The 22,852-nt window shown below is 44.3% G+C and overlaps 1 protein-coding gene and 1 non-coding gene across 2 annotated transcripts; both read right to left on the bottom strand.

Moving 5' to 3' along the window:
- Positions 1-1,161: 1,161 nt before the first annotated feature.
- On the bottom strand, positions 1,162-21,934 carry sf3b3 (splicing factor 3b, subunit 3). Its single transcript, XM_086163292.1, has 27 exons — positions 21,811-21,934; positions 21,049-21,193; positions 20,347-20,502; positions 20,065-20,235; positions 19,551-19,723; positions 19,245-19,386; positions 18,807-18,919; positions 17,973-18,110; positions 17,634-17,737; positions 17,388-17,553; positions 16,846-16,941; positions 15,996-16,068; positions 14,833-14,984; positions 13,194-13,349; positions 12,817-12,972; positions 12,011-12,154; positions 11,286-11,408; positions 10,963-11,117; positions 10,447-10,621; positions 9,490-9,695; positions 9,028-9,184; positions 6,939-7,064; positions 6,227-6,439; positions 6,010-6,108; positions 3,053-3,196; positions 2,616-2,720; positions 1,162-2,512 (listed from the first exon to the last, which is right to left on the bottom strand). The coding sequence occupies exons 2-27, from the start codon at positions 21,116-21,118 to the stop codon at positions 2,372-2,374; spliced, it is 3,654 nt and encodes a 1,217-aa protein (XP_086019418.1). The 5' UTR covers positions 21,119-21,193; positions 21,811-21,934; the 3' UTR covers positions 1,162-2,371.
- Positions 19,050-19,129, bottom strand: LOC147225226 (small nucleolar RNA SNORD111). The gene has a single exon (XR_015107426.1). It is a non-coding gene; the product is annotated as a small nucleolar RNA SNORD111 (small nucleolar RNA).
- Positions 21,935-22,852: the final 918 nt, after the last annotated feature.

Raw genomic sequence — 22,852 nt, 5'->3', positions numbered from 1 at the left:
ACTGAGTTTCTCAAGTTCCTTGGTCCTCCAGACCAAGTGAATCATCTAATCCCTGCTCACCAGAGACCCAGCCCCGTCAGATCACCTCAGGATGGCGGCGTGTCCTCAGACGAACAGGAGACATGACGCCCTGGAAGCATCAAGCGTTTCCCTGCAGCCTATTCCTAATGACATTTGGGCATAATCATGAAAATAAATAAATCACATTAAGATATATCACCATCTTAACACCATAAAACGGTGGTGATGATGTAACCTGGAGCCAAGAAAATAAGGGTTGTTATGGAAACACCACAACTGTAAGTCTCAGCAAACTTATCCAGCAAATTAAAAAAAAATAATTTTAAGTCTTAGTTCTTACAATTACAATATTCACAAGCAGTGCCATTGAACTGATAAGAGCACATATTATGGGATAGTGGCTCACCTACAGTGCATGGCGACGCAGGCCAAATCATAAATATAGTTGATAGAATAAGGGGGTTTGGTGTGCAGGAAGAGGGTGTTTACAGGGACTATGGAGGAAACTCCAAGTGAGTTCAGGTGAAAACTATTAGAAGTCATTAGTTTCACAAACAACCTTCCTCATTGTGGGAGACGAGCCGGAGAAACATCTGAGGCAGGACGTTAACTGTCTGCTAGACCGCTGTCTTGCGGGAAGTTGTAAAAAAGGGAGAGCAGACATGAAGAGCAGTGCCACAGTGTAAATCCCTCTCGAGTAAAATCCAAAATAAAATTAAGTCTAACTTGATTATACAACGAGGAGCTCCGTCTCCCAGCGGCCGGGGCATGTCGGGAGGAAACATCTAGAATGGTGAGTTTCTAATCTGAAAGTCACACGGATCTGAAAGACGTCCCTCCAAGGAACCCAACCGGACATCTCTCACCAGCAATGTGTTCAAGGAAAATCAACCTGATATTTTTAAACACTGCATTTCGGATCAAAGCTCTTTATCTGTTATCTCGGCTGTCCGACCCGCACTCGGCCGATTTAACACATTTTAGATCGACTAGTGTTTTCCGGCAATTCGTGGCACAATAACCTCCCTCATAATACCCCGGCCCTCCAGTCCCTTGATGACTGGCACAAATGCATTATGAGCGGCGGGTCCGAGTAATGATTATCCAAACGGGGGCAGGAAATGAGACACAAACACGTTGTGAGTTTAAAAAAAACAAACAAAAAACAAACTTTACTTACAAAAAAACAAAACAAAACAAAAAAAAAAGACCACTGCTCCTGTCCCACAAACCCATAAATTCTTTGACTACTGTGGAATGCTATATCAGTGCTTGCGGCTGAGGTTGGGAATTTACAGGGCCGAGGAAAACGCCAGCCAGTCCGCCGCCGTCCTTCCACCCGCTCGTTTACTCTCAGTTCATCTGTCATTTAATGTCGCCAAGCGGGGACATTTCTTGACCTTGGACCTGACGGCCAAGCCTCAGGCCGGCCCCGAGTCGCATTCCCGTTAGCGTTCGGAGGTTCGGATGGGCTCCGGGGGCCAGCGCGAAGGCGGCCTCCGCTTAAACTATTCCCTGTATCGGGGAACAATTCTACTGAAAACATGAAAAATATAACACTACAGAAAAACGCATGGTTTCGGCCCGGGTTACAGACGGCACACAGGGAAATTGTAAGAAGTAACAGGTCAGAAGCCAATACACGCTCCTGGCTTGAACGTATCTTCTGCTCAAGGACCATGAAAAAAAAAAAAGCTCACTTTTGAACGGTCGATTCAGGAAAAAAAAACAATCTTAAATTTCTCTCTTTGACAAGGTAGTTTTAAAAATGTACTGACTTCTCAGCAGGAGGAGGAGGAGTGGCATCTCATGTTGCCGCCATAAGCCTGCACCGGCAGCGAAGGGCTGGATTGTGCCGCAGACCCCGACCACTGGTAAGGCGGATGTTGCTCGTAAATATTTAAAGTTAAATTTGCTGAAAGTACGGGAAGACCACATAACGCCAGCATGTGTGTGTGTGTGTGTGTGTGTTTGTGTCTATGTTCAGGGGGGTTCAGACTGCTCCGGACTTTCTGAAATAATTTTGAGCCACAAATTCCCTGAGAGGCCGAGTTCTTGGTCCTGCTTGGTTTTGTTGACCAAGGAGCTGTGATTCGCTAAAGACCCTTAAAAAGCTGCATGGGAAAACAATCGGACACCAAATGTAGCGATTTGGTTGAGCAACTGAACTGAGAAATAAAAGTTGGTGACTTCCATCTTTAAAAAGGGTATGTATCGGCCCATGTTCTACGTTGGTACGTGTCCCGAGGTGTGTATTCGGGGGGGGGTGGTTACAGTGGCGCAGCAGTCTGTCAATAATTAGTAGCAGCCTTCTCTGGGCTGCTGTGCGGGCTTAGAGACGCAGACGTTTCTAGAAGGCGTAGCGAGTGCGAATGTCCTCTAGTTTTTTGGAGACCTCGGGCGGCGTTCGGTCCAGCTCCTCTGCCACGCTCTTCTGCTTGTGGGGGTCCATGCTGTTGAACTGCTCGCACAGATCGCCATCGATCACATTCTGCAGGACGGGGCGGGAGAGGCACGGCAGGTCGCTCAGTGTGTCAGTTATGAAAACAAAAGGAAAAAAAAAAAACCTTCACAAAAGCGGGACGTGAACCAACCTTGACGGGAAAGTAGTATGACCTGAAGCTGAGGTGGTCTCTGCCGCACAACGGAGGGAACTCAGAGCGCATGTGCATCTCGAGATGCTGGAAGAAATCATGATCCTGCAGAGGGAATTAAAAAAAAAGAAAAAAAAAAAACAAAAAAAAACACAAAGCACAAAGGTCAGGAAAGGTGGAGAGTGCACTGAAATATGAGAATGAGGGGAAAAGAAAGCAGGAAATCTTCAAATAAGAGGACTCGACCATCAGAACACATGGAAGAAAACCTTTGTGACTTTCATTTTCCACACCGATTACTTCTGTGCGGACCTTCTGTCTTGTGTTCAACAAAGCAAAATTACAAATGAGAAGTTCTAGCCTCGAAGGGGAAAAAAAATATAATCTCCTGACATCCACAAAGATGCTGATGCACGGGATAAAGGCCGTTATTTTACCTCGTGTGAAGTAAACGGGACCAGGATGCCAATGCCTCCGGACAGCGTGGTGTAGACTAAGGACTCCGAGCCTCCGGGGATCAGAGTGGTTTTCTGGAGCGACAGCACAGTCTCGCCCACGTGGTAGTTCACGATGACCTCGGCCTGGAGGCAAGACGAGAAGGGATAAGCGGCGGCATTAGTTTATGATTTCATACACAGCTGTCCGTTTGTGCGGTGTGGATGCACTGCAGAATGACTTGTGTTGAAGACAAGGACGGGGACGCGAGAAATCTGGTGTCAGAGGTGAAAAAAAGGGAATGAGTGGTCCGCGCTGCCTTGCAAACAATACATCCATGTTTTGAGTCTTTGACGCGTTGGCGCCATTAATGGCAGGGCAGGGAAGGCTACGCGGCTGGCGGTCACAGCTTTGGGCCTGGCAGGCACGAGACCCAGAGAATGCCCGGGCAGCTACTCGCCAACAACCACCACGAGCTGAGCCTGCAGGGGGAAAGGCGAGGATCCAGGACACTAAATCCATTGTGTCTGATCAGGTCACAGAAAAAAAGGCTTTCATGACCCCGTCAGTTCATTAAAATTTCATTTTTTTTTTTGTTCCTTCAATATTCTTCATTTCACACCACTGTGAAAGGAAGGGGTCCAGGATGTCTGCATGTTGGGCTTCAACTACTGACTATTCAATAACCCGCTAGATTCTGACATGTAAAAAGAAAAAAAAAAACAATAAGCTTTTCTTTCCCTAAAGAAAGTGCATTCCGTGCACAGCCACTACAGTGTCTGTGAAAGTTTGTTAAACATAACGACTAAATACTAAGCAGGTGCAATCAGCATCAAATGAACGTTTCTCGGCGGTGTTGACCGCCAATGGGCTACAGTGAGACACTGTTTGACGTGACTTTGTCCAATTCTACATTGGTCAACGGCTAGTCGTTGTAGCCCTGCAGGCTCGCTGGCACTGCTCTAGAAGGGAAGTTCCTTATTTACCATATAAATGTAAATGTAAAAGCAAAGCTTGAATTTCCCCACTGGGAGGATAAATAAAGAAATATGACAAGAGTTCTCTTTCTCTGGTGCAAAATTGGATTAATTGAACAGTAAAAGTAAAATGTCAAACTAGAAAAAAAAAAAAACCCACAGAAATGACAGCTGATACTCCTGATATATCTTTTACTTTTTCCCATGTAAAATCTTCCACTTTTAGCAAAAAGCAGTTAAAAGTAAAATAGTTTTTAGAAAAAAGGAAGCGGCCAGATAATTCTGCCGCCACACCGCGTGATAGTTGTTAAAACAACCGGCCCTTTCTTTTTTTTAACTGTATGTCTTGATCCGCAGAGATACATTAATCCAATGACAAACAGGAATGCAGCTAATTCAATAGAAGAAAGAATTTAACATTGCAACGTAAGCAGAAGTAAGTCCATCCCGCCAGATGCGGTGACACACAGGTTGGGCAACCCAGGGGAACACACCCACGTTTCCCCTGACTTGATAGTAAAACCCCGATCAACCGGAGCGAGGGTGGAAACAGCTGACCAACACAGACACAAAAACAGCTGGGGAGGACTTCTTGTCAAACCTGAGGTGTGTGAGAGAGTGGGATTTTCCCTGTCCATCTGTTGCTTGAACAGTTTTTAGCCAGGACTTAAGTATGGAGTGAGTAATGTTCCCACACACTCTCGCCACTTAGCAGTTTAAACATGTGGGCTGGAGCAGCTATGCAGCTTGTCCGCGTTGAGCTGCGGTTACAGCTGGAGGTCGAGAGTCGCGGGGACGTCATCAGGACGGGCCTGGTGGCGCGACGCTTCGGAAAAGACACACTCAAACAGCTTAAAGCGTGTTACATAAAACAGATTCAAGTGTTTTGCTCCAAGTGGTAGACTACGCCAGTGGCACATCTTGCTGTTACACCTGGGTCAGGGTGCTCCCAAGAGACACCCTTGACAGATGCCAGGACCTCATCGCCACTATTTCTAAGGCCAAGCTCAAGAACCTCAGAATACCAGGCATGGACTCTATTAGTTACCATAAACTCATGGCTGCAGGTAATTATTTCAACATGAATTAACAAATAAAATAAGACCCTTACTTTCCAGCTAACCTAAACCCTAATAGAGGAAATGATCTGCCTCCCCCTTCAGTAGAACCTCGGCCTACGGATGCCCCTAATTACAAGCAAATCACCTTACGAACAGTTTTTGATGAAGTATTGATTCAAGCTGCAAACAAGCCTCGGTGCACGAACACGCAAACAGATAAACTCATGGGGTTTCCGCGTTGTGATGCTGTAGCGTCGTGGCAGTCGTGTGCTACCCCGCATTGTTTACACCATTGTGATCTACAGTTATAATGCATTTTTGTGCCTTCTTCTTTTTAGTCAGCAAGCCCTCATTACAAACCCAAAAAGGGTTAGTTTGGATAATGAAGCTGGAGATAGCATTAGCGAGTCTCATATGCCAGCAGACTTTACTTTGGCTGATTCAGCGAAGGAAATGCAGAGTACGAGTGCTGCCATGAAGAAAAAGAACACCAGAAAAACAGCAATAATTAAGACTATCTTTAATTTCCTTCCCATTTTAGCACCAAATAAACTGGTAGAAAAGTTACAAACGAGTGCAGCATGTTTTATTGGGGCTGGGGAATGGATCAACGGTATTTAGGTTGATTTCAACAGGAAAAAATGATTCGGTTCACGAACAAGAAGGAATGAACTACATTCATAAGCCTAGGTTCAGCTGTATTCACTCAAGAGCCCCGAGCCCCGTCCCACACTCACCTCCAACCAGGACACCCCCCAATGCACTGATATCCAAACAACAAGGGTCCACTACCGCCAACCATATTGTCAAAGTATTGCTTAATCAACGTCATCATCTGTAGTGTGCAATACTTTTCATTTTGTTGAAAAACCAAGAGCTTATACTTTTTCATTGAAGGGCTTAATAAGTTCCATACTGTACCTTCTGTGATGCTCCATTGAGGAGGCCTCGGTCCCATAAAGCCTTGTTCCCTGTGGGGTCCTCGTCCACATCGTCGCTGGTGTTGGGGGGAAGACGCACCTGGGATGGGTTGCAAAGTAAGATTCATTTAATCTAAAAAGTGGATGCGAGAAAATCTTCTGCGGGGAATGACGGCTTGAATTTGAAACAAAACTCCTGCCCGTTGCCTCGCACTCACAATACTTATGTTTCCGAACTTGTCGGCCGAGGCCATGGTGTCGTAGTCCAGCAAGCAGGCCGTCGTCACCCAGCGAGGACAAGTGTCATCGGCGAAAATGATGAGCTGGTTCTCATTGCGTCGGTATCGGACCCAGAACAGGCTCTCTTGCACATCGGAGATAATCACACGCTGGCCAATGGTATGGATGCCTGTCACCAGATTGGGAATATGCTACAGAGAAAGGACACATTTTTTTAAGAAGTAAGCGGAAAAAAAAAAGCTCGGTGGGAGCTGCATTATAAAACATGTTTTGTAACACCAATGTGACGCTGCCGCTGTGCTAAAGTGACCAATACCTAATGAACATTCTTTTGTAACCCGTTTAATAAAAAAAAAACATCAAAATTTCCCAAATAAATGAATGATAACAGAATATTAAAATAAATAACATGTTGGAAGCAACATCAGGTAAATCCCTTAAAAACTGCTTGACTTTTTCTATTATTAATAATTAAAACACTTCTACATACTAGAATGTCAGAAATTAATGTGTCCACTTATTAATGCTGTTTTCATTGTGGCATCTTTTTTATGGAAAAGGGGTGTCAAAGCAGACTGACTGGTGTGTGTATGTGTGTGTGTGTGTGACTTATCACATCAGTGACTACATTTCACACTGACTTCCAAGTGCACAATGGTGTGTGTGTGTGTGTTATTATCGTGGGCCCACCTTGTTTTCGCACTTGCGCAGCAGTTTCTTTTTGCCCATATCGTAGATCCGCAGCAGCTTCCCCACTCCAACCAGGGCTCGTCCCTGGAACGGAGCAATGGCCAACGGGACGTCCTCCACCGGGGTCTGCCAATGAACAAATCAGTTGTAGTTATTCGCATTGTTGCTGCTCTGGATTTGAAAGAAACTCATTACAGTTAATAACATTACCGAGATGGGTCGGGAAGATGGGTTATGTTATACTTAAGTAAATAATGAGCGGGAAACCAAAATCTAAATATCAACAACATGTGTAAGAATGCTCTACTGCGCGGATATTAACATGTTTATATTTGGGATATGTTGGAATTTGGTTCTGCGAGAAAAGAAAGCGGTTATGAAAAGATTGAAGAACAAATCGGAGCACATGTTCAAGCATTTCTCCCGTAATGTAATGAAAACAGGCATCGAGCAATTATGTTCTGGAGAATGATTTGACTTGACGTGGCATCAGTGCGGCCTGGACTAAACACACTGTGTGGCAGGACGGGAGCGGCTGAGGGGCCCCCTCCGGCTTTCGGCCAGTTAAAGCTTGCAGAAATATTTCTTTACGCATTTCAAGGGGGAAAAAAAATAAAATAAAATTGCTGGGCGGGCACGGAGGCGGCACCATGTGATGCCAGCTTGTGCAAGTGAATAAGGGTCAGTGACTGATTTAGTGCAAAGGTTTGCCAATGAATCGGAGAGCTTGCCCCCCCCCTCCCCCCGACACACATGCACGCTCACATGCAAATGCAAGCGAGCGTGCACACAAACACACACCTCTTTAAACAGACAGCTGTTTTGTGACGTTTGGGTACGAATATGCTGTGTTTACACCTGATCTCCAGGCTTGGGGCTATTAAAACAAGACATTTGCCTTTGACGCAGTTATAAGGCAAGTGTTCCGGGTTTTGGCACGCTGTGGGCTGGGAGGCATGGGTCCAGCTATGCAAGCTACAATTATCAATTATCTTTGCTTTTTTTTTTTATTACCTACCAAAGAGCACATGAAATGGCATGAGAGCCCAGGTGTCCATTCGGACTCTAGTGTGCCTGCGTATTTTATACCATAACCTGCTGTATTCCTTTTGGCTGAGGCATGATACACAGAATTCTATGGCAAGACCTAATTAATTCACAAGACATTAAACCAGTCAGTTGAGAGGACTAGCAAATATTCAATTTTTGATTTTTAAGTAAATTTAGTTTTTGGTTGATTTCCGCAGCCCTGCTCTCCTCAAGTAATGGACTAGTGTGGCAGGAAGTAATGTGCTTGAACAGCCTGATTGGATGCGGTCAGGGGCTTTGGGGAGCTTCTCTGATGTAAAGTGCCTGTGACGACTGTGCTGTGCAACACTTATGACTCACATTTCCCTGTGAATGTGTGTCAGGTAAAACACATTTGGGCTGATTCATCGTGACACGCTCTGAGGGGAATTGCCCGGAGAGCGGTGCTTGGCGCCGGGGGGAGGGAGTCACCTATGTTTATATGTGGTGGCATTTAAAATGTTATTTATGACTGTCTGGCTAACCGCACTTGGAAGATCCAGTCTGATCCAACAACTATCACCTCAAACAACAACCCAGTAACACAGATTGCTATGTCGCCGTTTTCCCACCGGTAAAGTGGTCATGAGGCGGAATATGGAGGCAAAGCTGTCAGCGATAATGTCACTACACCACTACCATGCCACCTCGTGTCTGCTTGTGAGTAGAAAACAGTTCTGGACATAGCATTGTTGAATTATAAGGGGGATGGGGAATCAAATATTTCGTGTGTTTTCACGTTTTTGTTTGTACATCATTTACCTCATAAAGGATTAACCTTAACACTGTTGACTGTATTGCATAATCACATGTCCAGTTCCACACACAATTACAATTTCATGACTTCTAAAAGGACTCAAGTAAGCTGTAAATAGCAGAAAACATGCAATGCCAATTTCTGTACCCTTTAAGCTTGACTTTGCATTTGTGTTTAGTTTTTGGAAATATCTCCATGTCATTGACTTGTGTTTGATTACTGAGACGTGTTTCCTAGTTTAGCTCCTCCATCTCTACCGCTCACCTTATGCACAAATTCCAGCTTCTCCCCGCCACCGGTGAGCCGGTAGGTATAGATGAAGCCGCCCCCCACCGATCTGGGGTTGAGGATCATATCTCGGGCCACACCCACCAGCACGAACCAATCGTCTCCCAGGTTGGAGAAACGGCACACGGCGACACTGGAGAATATTACACACGAGAAGGAGCGGGTCAAGATTTCACAAGCTGTTTCATTTCCATAAAGTGCAACGCTGAGGGCATGCATAAAACGACGCACATCTCCAGGTGAAAATCTTTAGTTCACCTTGGGATAATGAAAAAATATTAGCTTGAGTTTGTTTTTTTTTTGTAGTGTTTGCAGATTGAAGCCAAACGGTAAAAAAACTCAACATTTCAGTCTTCCTTAAGATGAAAATGTACTTGTCACATTAAATTGTCTGGGGATAGTGTCTCTTTGCTGACTCTGTCAAGCAGAAACGCTAACCTGAATGCGGCTTCATTCTGCTCCAGCTGCACTTGGTCCAGTGTTGAGCCCTGGATAGGGTTCACCAGCCGCACCAATGAGGCCCACTGTCCAGCTCCGGCCTTTGGCGCGCCGAAAATGGCTTCCGGGAGATTCTCGTTGAGAAAAGCGGCCGCCATCTCGGCAGCGAGTTCTCTCTCGTCCTCACCGGCCGCCTCCACCATCTCCTGCATGGACATATCAAAATGTCAGAGGAGCACTTTATGTAGCTTTTCATTTTCTGCGAGACTCATCTGGTCCACCTGGAGCAGCGGGTTTGAAACTCTGACACAAAGTCCAGGTCCAGGCCAAAGGGGGGATCTTAATTGCGATCCATGCAGTGAAGAAAGCCAGATATGCTGAGCTTCTGATGGCCTGCTTCTGAGTCCGCGCTCCTCATTACACATTTGGTGATTCAGACCAGCTTTGGTGTCACGTGCTGTGAAAGTGGTTATGGTCCTGTCAATTTTTTCCACATCTGTAATTTGTAATATTTTTTTTTACCCCACTTTCCAAACTGAGTCTGACATCAGTTAATAAAGGACTGTGAACCAGGTCTGGTCATCTCGCTGTTTTGGCTGGCCTTGAGGATTCGGTCAAGAAAGGCCAGGCTACATGAGAACTCTATTTTTGCCAAATGAAGACCCTGCTTTACTTCGAGGACAAAAGAAACATGTGAAATAGCACAAATAAATAGGAAAAGTCTGTGCACGGAAGCCTTTTTCAGCCTTTTAAGCACAATGATTTGCAATCCACATCACTTTAGAAGACAACAGTCAACAACAGCTACTTCACCGCAGCCACCACAGACCTAATTGATCAATTTTTATCAGGGAATAATAACTTCTATGTATCAAGAGGTTTCCTTTGCTGATACAGTCAGACGTAAAGGTGACTCCCTCTGCAAGAATGTCCTTGTGATGACTCTGCTGTCCATACCTCAGCCATCTGTTGCTTCCTCTGGGCCTTGGTTGCTTCGGTGTAAGCATTGTGGTCGGTCTCGATCAAAACAAGGTTGTTTGTCTCCGGGTGTATTACAAATTTCCTGGGGGTGTACTGCAGGGGAAAGGCCACCTGGTTGAAGACGGCCCCCAATTTCTCCAAAGCCAAAATCCTGCAAGCGATGACAAGACGTGCAATGGATTACAAATGTTCCCTTCGGAGGAACCGCTGGTTTGAATCACTGCACCTCTTACAGAAGAAGAAATGTGTTACATTTCGACAATCACGGTGTCACATAAGGTTTTTATTTTTGAAGAGTCAAAAGCCGTCGGGCCACAGCGTACAACTTAGCACCGGCATCAACTTTCTATCAGACGAGTCAGACACCTGTCACATGGCTGCACAGTTATGCAAAAACTTCTTGGGATTGTCAAAATTATATATAACACACAATTCCAGACATTCTTGTGCTGGCTGTGATGAAGCGTGGGAGTTTCTCGGGTGAAACCATACCTCAGTGTGTTGGTGGAGATCGCCACTATGCCTTCCGGGCATTGCTCGGAGGCAAAGCCAGAGGCATACTCCAGCGTCTCATACGACAGTGGGGTCAGATGGAAGCGTGACTGATAGGAGTAACTGAGCCAAGAGCGACTGGACATTGCCAACACCTGTCAGTAAGATGACACATCAGACTGCAAGGTACCAACGTTATTACAATTGGCTTACTCATCCTGAAGTCATTTACAATAAATAAATTATGGCTGTTGAAACTTGGCCTGAGCGGGGTCAAAATGAAAGTGTACCAAAATACAATTATCTGTTTAAAAGCAACTTACAGCTTCCTGTCCTTGCATCCTAACTCGGAAGAGTTTGACGGGTCGTGACCCCAAGTAGCGAGTTCTGGTATCTGACAGATCACCGGTTACTGGATCCAGCACAGTCCTCAGCAGAACTCCATTCTGGGAAAGACATAAAGTAAAAACGCGCGCACACATTTTCGTTACATGACCCAGAATCCACAGGACAGGGAAACCGTACCATTCGCCATCACAAATATTTCTAATCGAATCACCTTTTCTTCAGCAGATTTAGCTTTAATAGCAAACTGGGCTTCTTGCGTCTTATTTTTCCAACTCTACTCTGGCGTTTCAAATGGCAGCTCGTGCGTCAGTCAATGAACGTCACGCCAGATTTTACAACCTCAGTCAGCGGCTGATGTGTTTGGTGACTAGCGTGACGCCTTGAGGGAGACCTCATGATCACCAGCGACTTGCGGTGAAACAAGCACTGCTGAGAAGTCAGAAGGACGTATCCCATGGCAACCCATCAAACCGGTGCTAAAATTTAGATGCTGATGCTCCAAGCGATCGAAAAGCTGTTAATTCGCCCCATTTGTTTCAGAAACGCAATTTTCAGTTGCAACTTGAGAAGACAACCAACACGGACAAAACACTATTTTATACCTAAAAGTGTAATAGTCAGTATTGCGATGGCAGCAAATATTTAAAAGCATGTTATTCTTCAGGAAACTCAAGTCAGGCAGGTCAATCAGAATCAACACCTGGAGCCCGATGTTGAGGTAGAGGAAGCCGATGCTTCCCTTCTCTCCGAGCTCGTCCTGTTTCTCCACGCCTCCCATCTCCACAATACACAGGCTCTCGGGCTGGGCCGGCAGGGCCTGCATGCTCAAAGGCTGCAGACAATCCTAAAAACAAAAAAAGCAAATAACACCCAGGAAGAAAACTTTTGTCGAAGTCCAAATGGCTAGGACACACTGATTTTTTTTGTTTCTAGCTAGATCAGAACATATAAATCACAATTTCATGTCTTCTGCAGAACCCTACCTGATAATCTTAGACACTCATGTAACACTTTTGTTTTTCAATCTTTCCTCACTCTTTCTCCTGTAGTGTCCAAATTGACCCAAAGGCTTCATTGCTGGTATCAATCAATAACTTCCAAATTTGCATTTAGGGAGAACTTATATAGGACTGTCTCAGAAAATTAGAATATTGTGATAAAGTTCTTTATCTTCTGTAATGCAATTACAAAAACAAAACTGTCATACATTCTGGGTTCATTACAAATCAACTGAAATATTGCAAGCCTTTTATTATTCTAATATTGCTGATTATGGCTTACATCTTAAGAAAACTCAAAAATCCTATCTCAAAATATTAGAATATCACGAAAAAGTAATTTTTGTTTTTTTAATTGCATTACAGAAGAACTTTATCACAATATTCTTATTTTCTGAGACAGTCCTGTATCGGATAAAATCTGGGTGAAGATGATTGCCGATATTATACTTCAGCAATTTCTGAAAATAAACATCATGCAAGAGCGTAGTGTTATGCATATCTGTACCGATGGATCCAGGGAGATGATGCGGACGGTGTTGTCGACCAGTCCCACCGCCAGGAACCGAGAACGCTGCTCGCCGGGGGGAACGTTGGCCAAACTCATACAAACGACATCAGCTGACATCTCCTTGCGCTCCGTGTACTCGTTCAGTTGACCCGACTGAAGAGAAGGGGAAAGCATTATCGCCCATATTGTACTCCACTTTTCGGTAAATGACTTTTTATAGCACACATCGATCTGTCAACGTCAGACTAGCAGATGCATAAAACCACTGATTTTTATGATTTGTTTCTGTCAAAAGGACACACCTGCCTTGTCGAGTGGGAAATACTTCAGTGACACACATTGTTAATACTCTGTTGATGAACATCAGTTCTTACCGGGTCCATCTCAAAGTAAACCAGCTCTCCACCAGTGAGGGCGATGACGACCTGTCGTTGGTTCACCGCACAGCGGACGATCGTCTTTTTACCAGGCGTCTTCCACTCGTTCACACGCTTGTCTGCTCTGATGTGGCGAATCCCGTCTGGATACACCTTTTTCAGGAGAAGTCCAAAAAAAAAAAAAAAAAAAAAAAAAAATGGTGTAGAAGCAGACTTAGGAGTTCTCGAGAACAGACGGCTAGAGGAGGTCAGATTAAAGACGCACATAATGTTTGTTATTTCTGCTTTGTATTGTTTTTGCCAAACCAAATGAAAAATCCATGGTTTCTTGCATGACATCACTCAAATATTCCTCTCTGTGAAAAACAAAGTGAGGTTTTAATCCTCCCTGGATGTCACCAAGCATGTGTTCCAGGGTTTAAAGAGGATCTACATAAACCATATTGTGGGAGGGATGCTACGAGGTTCTGCTGGGGTTATTCATGGTGAGTGATTGGCTATAGGGAAGAAATCTAGCCGGACCACCCAATCATGGAGGTTCGTTTCCGACTCATTTGGTTCTTGAGGAAAATGTAACAGAAGCTTGATGGACTCTTTGGCCTCTACATCCCAAATCACGTAGAGAAGGCTAGGCGTCAAAATCTTATTTGCAGAATCATGACATATCTGGGAAGGTCCGGAACAAACTGATTTCTACTGGAGGGACTGGCAGGATCATTTGACACCACGCTCAACGGTCAACAGGCATCCTGTTGGTATTTTGTACACGGAAGGGAACTCTATCCACACTGTTAATTGTTTCTCAAGTTTAAGAAGTTCACATGGAGGGGACACCGTGGAGTAGTATGCCATCCCAGGGGAACACTGCTCTCATTCAGAACACCTTCCCGGGAATGTCATGCATGGGGTTTTATCCACGGTGGCCAGCTGTCCAAGACTATCAAGGTCAAGACGTCATTTCAGAGAGGATGACTGCCCCCGACCCTTCCTCCCGTGTCCCAATCGTGGGGTTCATGAAGACCATCAGAGGAGGAAAAAACAGCAACCTCGCTTCGCTGAAGAAAGGTTGACAGCCTTGACGGTGACGACACTGTGGTTTTCTAGAAAACTACTAAAGTTATATTCTTTCACTTCCATCCGTGACAGTGTTTATAATCTAATGTTGTAAGACGGATGATTGCTGATGATGGTGTCGGGGTTTGACACGATCTCATCACAGCAGAAGACTTAATGAACGAAGGAAAGATGTGCATTTATATTGTAAACACAGAGAGCTAATGTTCCCTGTTAATAGCAAGTGAGTTTGTATTTTAATGCTACTTGGTTTAAGCTAATGAAAAAATAAATACAATTAAAAATAATAAATAGATAAATAAAATCATCATTTAGATGCATCTTGTGTGCACATGCATTTATAAGACTACTTTAACCATTGCGGTCACAAGGTGACCTTAGATATATTTGGAAAAATGACAGGGGTTTCCCCCAGGTGCATGGCCTCTATAGCTCATTTCAACAGAGATTTTTTTTTAATAAGAAAGGGTATAAAAAGGTAAAAGCAAGAACTGAAAAATATTTTGCGAAATTTGTGCTCAACGCCATGTTTGAGAGTAAATATATGGTGTATTTCACACACCTGAACTAAGGCATCTTCACCCAGCAGTGAGCAGGATAGCGTGGGTGTGGTGCCCAGAAATCCAGAATCTGTCACTTCCTCCACGGTTTCTCCGATGGACAGGACCAGGGTGGCGTTGACGAAAGACACGATGATGTATGCATCAAACTCGTCTGAATGAGGGGGAGATAAAGTTGCAAGGTTAGAGAGACAATACTGAGTGTCTGAGGATGACTAAGAACTTATACAGAGGTTCCCTCAAACAGATCCTGTTAGCTATTGTGTGAGAGTCACTTTCAAACGTTAAATCAGTTCCTGTAATTCGAGCAATGCAATTTATTATTTTTAAATGAGATTCTGTGACTGCATGAGCTACTTATGGTCGCGGGGAAAACCCAGATTTAGTAGTTCGAGACAAAACACAGATAACGTCAATAGATTAGAAGGAGAATCACAGACTTCCTCTTGTGTTACTAATGTTATTTTTATTTTGGAGCTCTGAGTGGAGCGGATTAATAAGATTAGAAGTTGAGACGACTTTAATTTGCCTGGTTCATGTTACATTAACCACCAGAGCAGTCTCCACTTACACCTCACTTCATTAGGAAACCACCGCTTTTGCAACACATCACTGCTTCCCCCCCCCTTTCTTTTTTTTAAAACATTAAACCCACTTTGAAAACAACTGACTCCTATTAACTTAATCTATCTTGTTCGACACACACTTCAAGCTGTGGTGGGGAAACAAAATGAGCAACTGATTGCTTAGAAAAGCAGCGTGTTCTGAGGGGAAACAACAAAATTAAAGAGGACAGCCGATTGCGTTTAAAGGCTTGACTTCCTGGTGCCGACTACTGCCTATTACGAACCGGTTTGGCCGACAGGGGCAGAAAACGTAAAACTCTCCACGTGCCAACCTCTACCGAGTGAACAATAACATTGTTCTTTTCTGGAAAAGCTTCGCCCCAGCTCAAATCTGACTATCTGATTAGCAGTTTGACCATGAGTCAATCTAGAACCTTTACATTTTACAGTATTCGCTATACTTAACTTCCCTTGCCTACTGCTGGTAGTATTAACTGGTTTAAAATGAAAACACTTTGACATTCACTTCCATGCTAAGTTAGCATCAAACAAAAAAGATCATATTTATCGGCTAAATCATGCTAGTAGATCATCATTACCTTCCACGTGTCTGCGCACGGTCCACACAGCATTGGGGTTACCGGGCAGCTCAGACACAGCCATCTCTGATACCTGATGGGTGGGGAGAATAGGATTTAATATTTACCAAGTATTAGATTCTGCTCTCAATTCAAAGCCTGCACCCAGATCTGTCCGTGGATGTGGAGCTACGCTACGGATGTCCTTAACGGCATTCTGTGGGCCTCTTCCACAAAGCAGGGAACTACATGAAGTTGGTCCCTGCCCATGAAGCTCGTGTAGAGACAGCATAATTGGTTCACCGAGGTTCTGCGTTTGGCCCGTTCGGTCCAGCTTGAAACAAACTACTGCATGTCCGGAGATGTCTTTATCTCACAGTATTTTAAACTGAAAAAATGTTATTAGACAGTTCAACTTTTTCAGTTGTCCATGCTGTCCTCCTCTGTCATGCATATTTTCTGAAATAAAATACAACATTCAACAACTGAAATCATTTGGGCACGGATGATATTCACATTGCAAATTTATGAATTATCCGTCATCTAGTTTTCAACATGTAATTAGTCAATCTTTATTTCTATCATGGTGTTTTACTGCAGTTCATTTTGTATGGTGAGAACATCCATAACTAAATGATCTACCCAGGAATCGTGGATGAGGAGAACCTGACTATCGATGTTGTGAGTGAGTTCAATAAGAATATTTAACGGCTGTAGGATGAATTGAGGGGTTAAAATTCTGAATAACAGCAGAGCTTTGTATGAAAGTCCAAATACAGATGATCAAGTCACAATGATGCGAATAATGATCTAGCTCCCATTCAGGGGACGCGGATGAGTGTATCATCTCCAGGACCATCAGCTTGCTCACCTCCAGCCCGTGTCTGAGCACCCTTAATGTAGATTTAGGTCCGCGCCCGCAGGACACATAGAGCTGGGGTGTGTCCTCGTTGGCTAAATCAGCAATCTATAACAAAAAAAAGGAAAGCAGATGATCACATCAACAAATCAGAAAGAGCTATATAGCTACAACACACACACACACACACACACACACACACACACACACACACACACACACACACACACACACACACACACGCGCGGTTGGCTTTTAACAAAACTGTTGCTGCCCCTCCATACATTCTGAATGTCTGAAGCAGTTTTGAATTCCTCACAATTTCCAAAACATGCAAACTTGTCACACAGAATTGCTGTGTATATTGAGATGTTTTTTATTATGTTATGTAAAGACATAGAAGTCCCGTATGCACATTTTTCTAGGAGGCCTCGAAACTGGTGTGAACAGAAACAATAAGTGAAGTGGTCATTTCTACAATTTTGAGAAGATCATGTAAGTGATCTAACAGTGGGAGGGCTGTACACACTGTCCACACAAACACACACCCTTACCTGACAGGACATGATGGGTGAGAGGTTTTCTTGTTCGTCTACCAGCACCAGGTTCTTGAGGGGGCGGGGCTGGAAGAAGAAGGTGTCGCCCTCTTCCAGTGGCATCGCAGAGGAGAACTCCGGCTCGTCGTCGTCGTCACCCAGGTGGGCGATCTGATAAAGGTAGCTTTCAAAAAGAAGAAGATGTGATGATTAAAATGGGACTGCATGCTCGGGAGATGGAACCGTTGCAAACACAATACTCACTGATTTCCAAACTCCGAGGCCACGAACAAGAAGCCGGTCTTCAGGACACACATGGCTGTTGCCACCGGGATCGTGTCAAAGTACTTCAACCGTATTTCTGTGACCTGAAAAAGCACCTCAGACTTATTCAGAAGGCACAGAAGATCGGCATGAGCAGAGGAGAGAGCATTCTGGTCCACTCCACATACGTCAGCCACATTCCACTTTAGACGAATAAACTTCACATTTGCAGTGATTGTTACTAAACATTTGGAATCTGAATGTTCTTTGCGCAGCCATGCTGGGAGCTACTTGTGCTCCTGACCAACAGGCAAACCAACCACTCCATCTTCTGCTCACCATTTCCTCATCCGTTTCCAGCGTGACCTTGAAGATGTCTCCCTGTTCGGTCTGGGCGAGGAAGAAGAACATCGACTTTGTCTTGTGTGTGGCTGAGCAGACGAAGATCATGCCACGCTCTGGGTCGTCCAGGTCATTCTGAGAAGTAGACGGGGAGGGGGAGGATTGCGGTCACAGCCTCGTTGTTGAGGGTTGTTAGGTTTATAAAGTCAGTGAGTCACCTATTAACGGAGGTAAAAAGCCATTACAGGCTCAAAAAATACAATATATCTGGTGAAACAATGGTTCATATTTAATTAAAACCAGTCATCCGTTCAGACTTGATGAATGGGAAACCCACAAGGATAAACTTTAAGCCCCTTAGATTTTAGTTTACTATTCATGATTTTATAAGCAGCGGCAAAAGAGCCTAACGGTATACGTGTCTGCAAAAACCTTTGAGTGGTAAACAAACAAAACGCTGAAATTGGAACGGTGGGCGCAACAAGTAGTAACTGTGGAAGAGAACAGCCTTGGTTCTCGGTAACGAAATTTTTAACTGAAACTGATGAGCCTGTGAACATTGCCTCTCGCACACTGTCGTGCTATTTTACTTCTGCCTTCCTCTATTTTGTTTTTATATGTTTATATTTTAACGTTATTGCACTAATTTAGCTTAACCAGAGGCCTAACCAGAGACAGGGGGTGCAAAGTAGCCTCGACTAGAAACACTGTACGCATGACGAATCGCGTTCAATTCATTTTTTACTGCTCAAATGGAAAATAATTTCCAGCGTGATAAACATACTTCACCCTTTTGGCAGCTTCTGAGGTACTTTGCAATTCCGTACTTACCCTGCGTCTCGGGATTGGGCAGCGAATGTCTGGCTGCTCTCCGCAATTCTTGTAGGTGATGTAGTTCTCCGAGCAGATGAGGACTCCGCTGGGTCCATCTGAACCACCAGGAACTGCAACAGCAAAAAGATTCAATCAAATGTATCGCTCCTAAAAATCATAACATCTCAACGGATATCTGATTTTCACTTCTCAGCAGTCCTTCAATTTGTATTGCTATTCCTGAGATACAAATGTACAAATGGGCTGTGATCAGATACGGAATTGTTCTTCACCATATTATCAGAGAAGAGACATGAAGAAAATCATCACATCAGCAGCACCACAGTAGTGTAACCTTGGACCGATTTAACACTTAACCATAATATACATCTTAAGTGACTAGAACGCTGAGAGCTTTTAACGTTTTTTTTTTTTTGGTAAGCATTAGCAACATACCGGTGATGAGGAAATTCCCGTGCTCCTCCAGGGCCTCGCTGTACTTGCGGACCACGTGGTTCAAGCCGAGATCCAGCTCATAGAAGGTGAGCGTCTGTTGTGTGTTGGCCGCGGCTTCACCGGTCGGGTCATTGTCGGCTTCCTGGAAGAGGACACACACCGACGGATATTAATCCAAAATACAGAAAAAAAAGAATAACTTTGCACTCAGATGGGACATGAAATCTTACCCATGTTTTTGACAATGAACATGAAAAACTATTCCTGAAAAAGAATTATTCAACTACATCTTCCCCATGTCCGTACCTCGTAGTCCATTTCGAGACAGGCAAACATGGGGTTTTCAAAGCCAACGTCGACCCCCACGACATGATAGACCAGTGTGTTTGCTTTGTGGGCTTCCAGGGGTGAAGAGATGGTCAACCTTGCAGCTGCGTCTCTGTTCAGAATATAAACCAACTTCTGTTTCTCTATGGCTCCTAGACCAGGGAAGAACACAAGTTAAGGGTTTAATTCCATAAAGTCAGATATCTAGTTTGATAAACAGGGAGTTCCTTCAGAAAATAAGCAATATATTTCCAGCTTTGAGAATGTGGACTGTACAGGCAGTGTGCTGCCAGTTATATGATCATTCTCCGTTCACCTCCTTCTTGTTCCTATCACCTCAATAACCATGGCTATTTTCAGTGAGGGGACAGTACTTCACCTCATGTGAAAACATGACATCAGGAAAACCACGTTCTCATGTAATAGTGTGGTATAATATTACTGTGGCACAATATTAATACTGAAATTATTCTTGCTTGTGAACTCTACACACCGATCATGACAGCCCTGCCCTTTGGGTCAACTGCCAGGAATTGCCCGGGGACGATGCGCCGACAGCCGCTCTTCCCAAATGTCTCCTGGTGGATCTTCTCAAAAACATTTTTCGACGGATGATATTCCAAGATGACTATACGGCCGCTGTCGCTTCCCACCACAATGTAATCTGAAGAGAGAAATGCAAATACACAGCGTAAAAAAAGCAAGCATTTTAATTTTTGGTAAAGGTACATTGAGTTTAACACATGTGTGTTGCTGCATACATGTGGTCACGTACCCTTAGTTCCTCCCGTGAGTCTGAAGGCCATCAGGGATCTTACGATGCCAAACACTTCCACTGTGAGAAGCGTGTGCACCTTTCCTGTGTTGGCGTCTGGTCGCAGAAGCTCCAAGATTTTCCCTCTGGACACAACAATCTCCTGCATCTTGGTTCCTTCACAGATACAAGCATGAAAATGGATAGTGTTAATTTATTTTATAATTATACCTGAGGTATCAGCTATGATAGAAGAGGAGAAACATGTTACATGATTTATATGAAAGTCAGCACTGAATATTTTCATACAGTCTCATTGTACTCAGCTTCTCTACACACTCAAAAATTGGTTAGTGATGTAAATACTCCTAAGCCCATAAACTGTAACAATATTCTGATGTACACACCACATTTACATGAATAAAGATGCTCTGCACTATAAATCCTATTTTCCCCGACACAAAGTGCAATGTGTCACTTTAATTAGGTGAGCAACCCCTTGGATCTGCTGACTGGACTTCACTCACAAACATAACTCTGGGAGGAAAGATACAAAACTTATAACGGGATTAAAGAAAAATTAACAGGTGTGGACGCAGGCTGGAAAGCACCTTCAGTTAATATCTCACTATTAGCACGATTGAAAACAAACTCCTGCAGATATGCTGGGGTTTGGCCTCCCGCAGAGGGGGACTTTGAGACCTGGCACTCAGACCAGCTCACCTGAGAAGTTCCCATGGATGGCGTGGGTGATGCCCGTGGCACGCTGCAAGGTGATGTTGTAGAGAAACATGGTTCCCTCTCTGGGGCTTCCCCGCTAGGGCTCTCCAAGGGCTGAACACAGAGCACTGTGGCCCCAAAGTTACACCTGCATAGACAGAAGAGGGGTGCACACGTTAGAGAGTGCATTTGCTCTAACGCAGACCTACATGGAGGTAAACGTTCATGCAAACACCGGAAGTACGTTCTCATTAGCAAATAGTTTGCAGGTATTTTAGTTGGGACATGAACTGCTAGGGGAGATGCACGGGGTAAGAGGCAAGATTCAGGCCGCACTAACCAGCCCGGTCGGGCTAATTTTTGTGAAGTATAAAACAAGTCAATGTGAAACTATATTAACACCTCAACTCAGAAGTAACGGCAGGGTATGCGTGTAAAGTGAAACGCCGTTAGCTTAGCAAAGCAAGCTAAACATGCCCGTTCGGAGTCCCCCTCTGGGATGTGAGGCGCTTCTCAGACGCAAGTCAGGGGACCATAAAGTTTCTGAAGTACTTTCAGAAGTTACCGATAGTCATATATTAAAACAAAACCGTTGAAAATTTAACATTAGCGGCGGCACCGGGGCGCTCATTCATACAAAGCGCCTCTTTCTGACGCCACCGCTCTTTTCGCTTCCGTTGAGCAAAGACCGCGCGCGCGTGCATCGGCCATACAGCGGCCGTTAAACAGCAGATCAACGGCGGATCGATAAAATGCGATATTTACCGGCGCTCTAAGTGAGATGATTCTGATTTCTGCCTGATACTGATTCATTTACACGGGGCTGTTTTGTTTTCTCGGCGGTGGAGGCGACGACGAGCCGCCGTTTCTGGGGGTCCTTCGACTGCACGATGACGTCATATAGAGGTGGCCAAGGCGGTGCCTGACTGAAATGCGAGTCTTGTTGTAGTGAGACAAAGCGACCAGCAGATGGCGACAAAGACCAAGTGCGGTGAAGCTGGCGATGTCCGCACGGTTTCATTGACACAAGGAACTGCGGAAGGACAAAATTGAGTAATAATAAAAATAAAGTCAAAGTAAAAAAAAAAACAAAACAATAAAAATGAAAAAAAAAAACAGGTGGTGCAAAGGAGCATGTAGTGCAAAGAGCAGAGGGTAGAATCTGTTTCCGGGGGGTTGTTCTGGGGTCCTCAATCAATTATGGTCAAATACTGAATGCATTTCTTTACTGTGCAAGGCATGAATTATTTTTTTATCTTATATTATCAACAACGATTACAAAACCAGATCAACAGATCATACAGACTGCAGCCAGACAGAATATGTGTGTGTGTGCATGAGAGGAACCCAAGTAGAATGTTGAAGCTACAGGGTGAGGAGGATTTTAAGTACTAAATTTCAACAGTCCAGAACAATCGAGAGTGTGGCGAAGAGGTGAAGAGACGGGTCAAGCAGGTTGGAACGGGTGAAGGAAAAGATTGGGGTGATGTGTGATAGAAGCATGTCAGCCAAAACGAAGGCAAATGGTGGACAAGACAGAGACCAGCGATGCTTATGGTTTGGAGACAGCAGCATTGAAGAGAAGACAGGAAGCAGAGCTGGAGAGGTAGATATAAAGATTTTGAAGTTCTCTATCGGAGTGATGAGGATGGAGAGGATCAGTCTATCATAGTTATTGTTATCCACAATCTTTGAGCGGTTAACTTCTTCTTACCCTTCCATGTGTTTGCATACTCTCGCCCGTGTCTGTGTGGGTTTCCTCCCAGTCCAAAAACATGCAGCAGGTTAATTGGAAATTTTCTATATA

Source organism: Fistularia commersonii, chromosome 17 (genome assembly GCF_037954325.1).
Source record: "Fistularia commersonii isolate RoL2024-O1a breed Wild chromosome 17, RoL_Fcom_v1.0, whole genome shotgun sequence".
NCBI classification, from domain to species: domain Eukaryota; kingdom Metazoa; phylum Chordata; class Actinopteri; order Syngnathiformes; family Fistulariidae; genus Fistularia; species Fistularia commersonii.
Note: the sequence above shows the minus strand (reverse complement) of the source record. Positions and strands in the feature narration are given on the sequence as shown.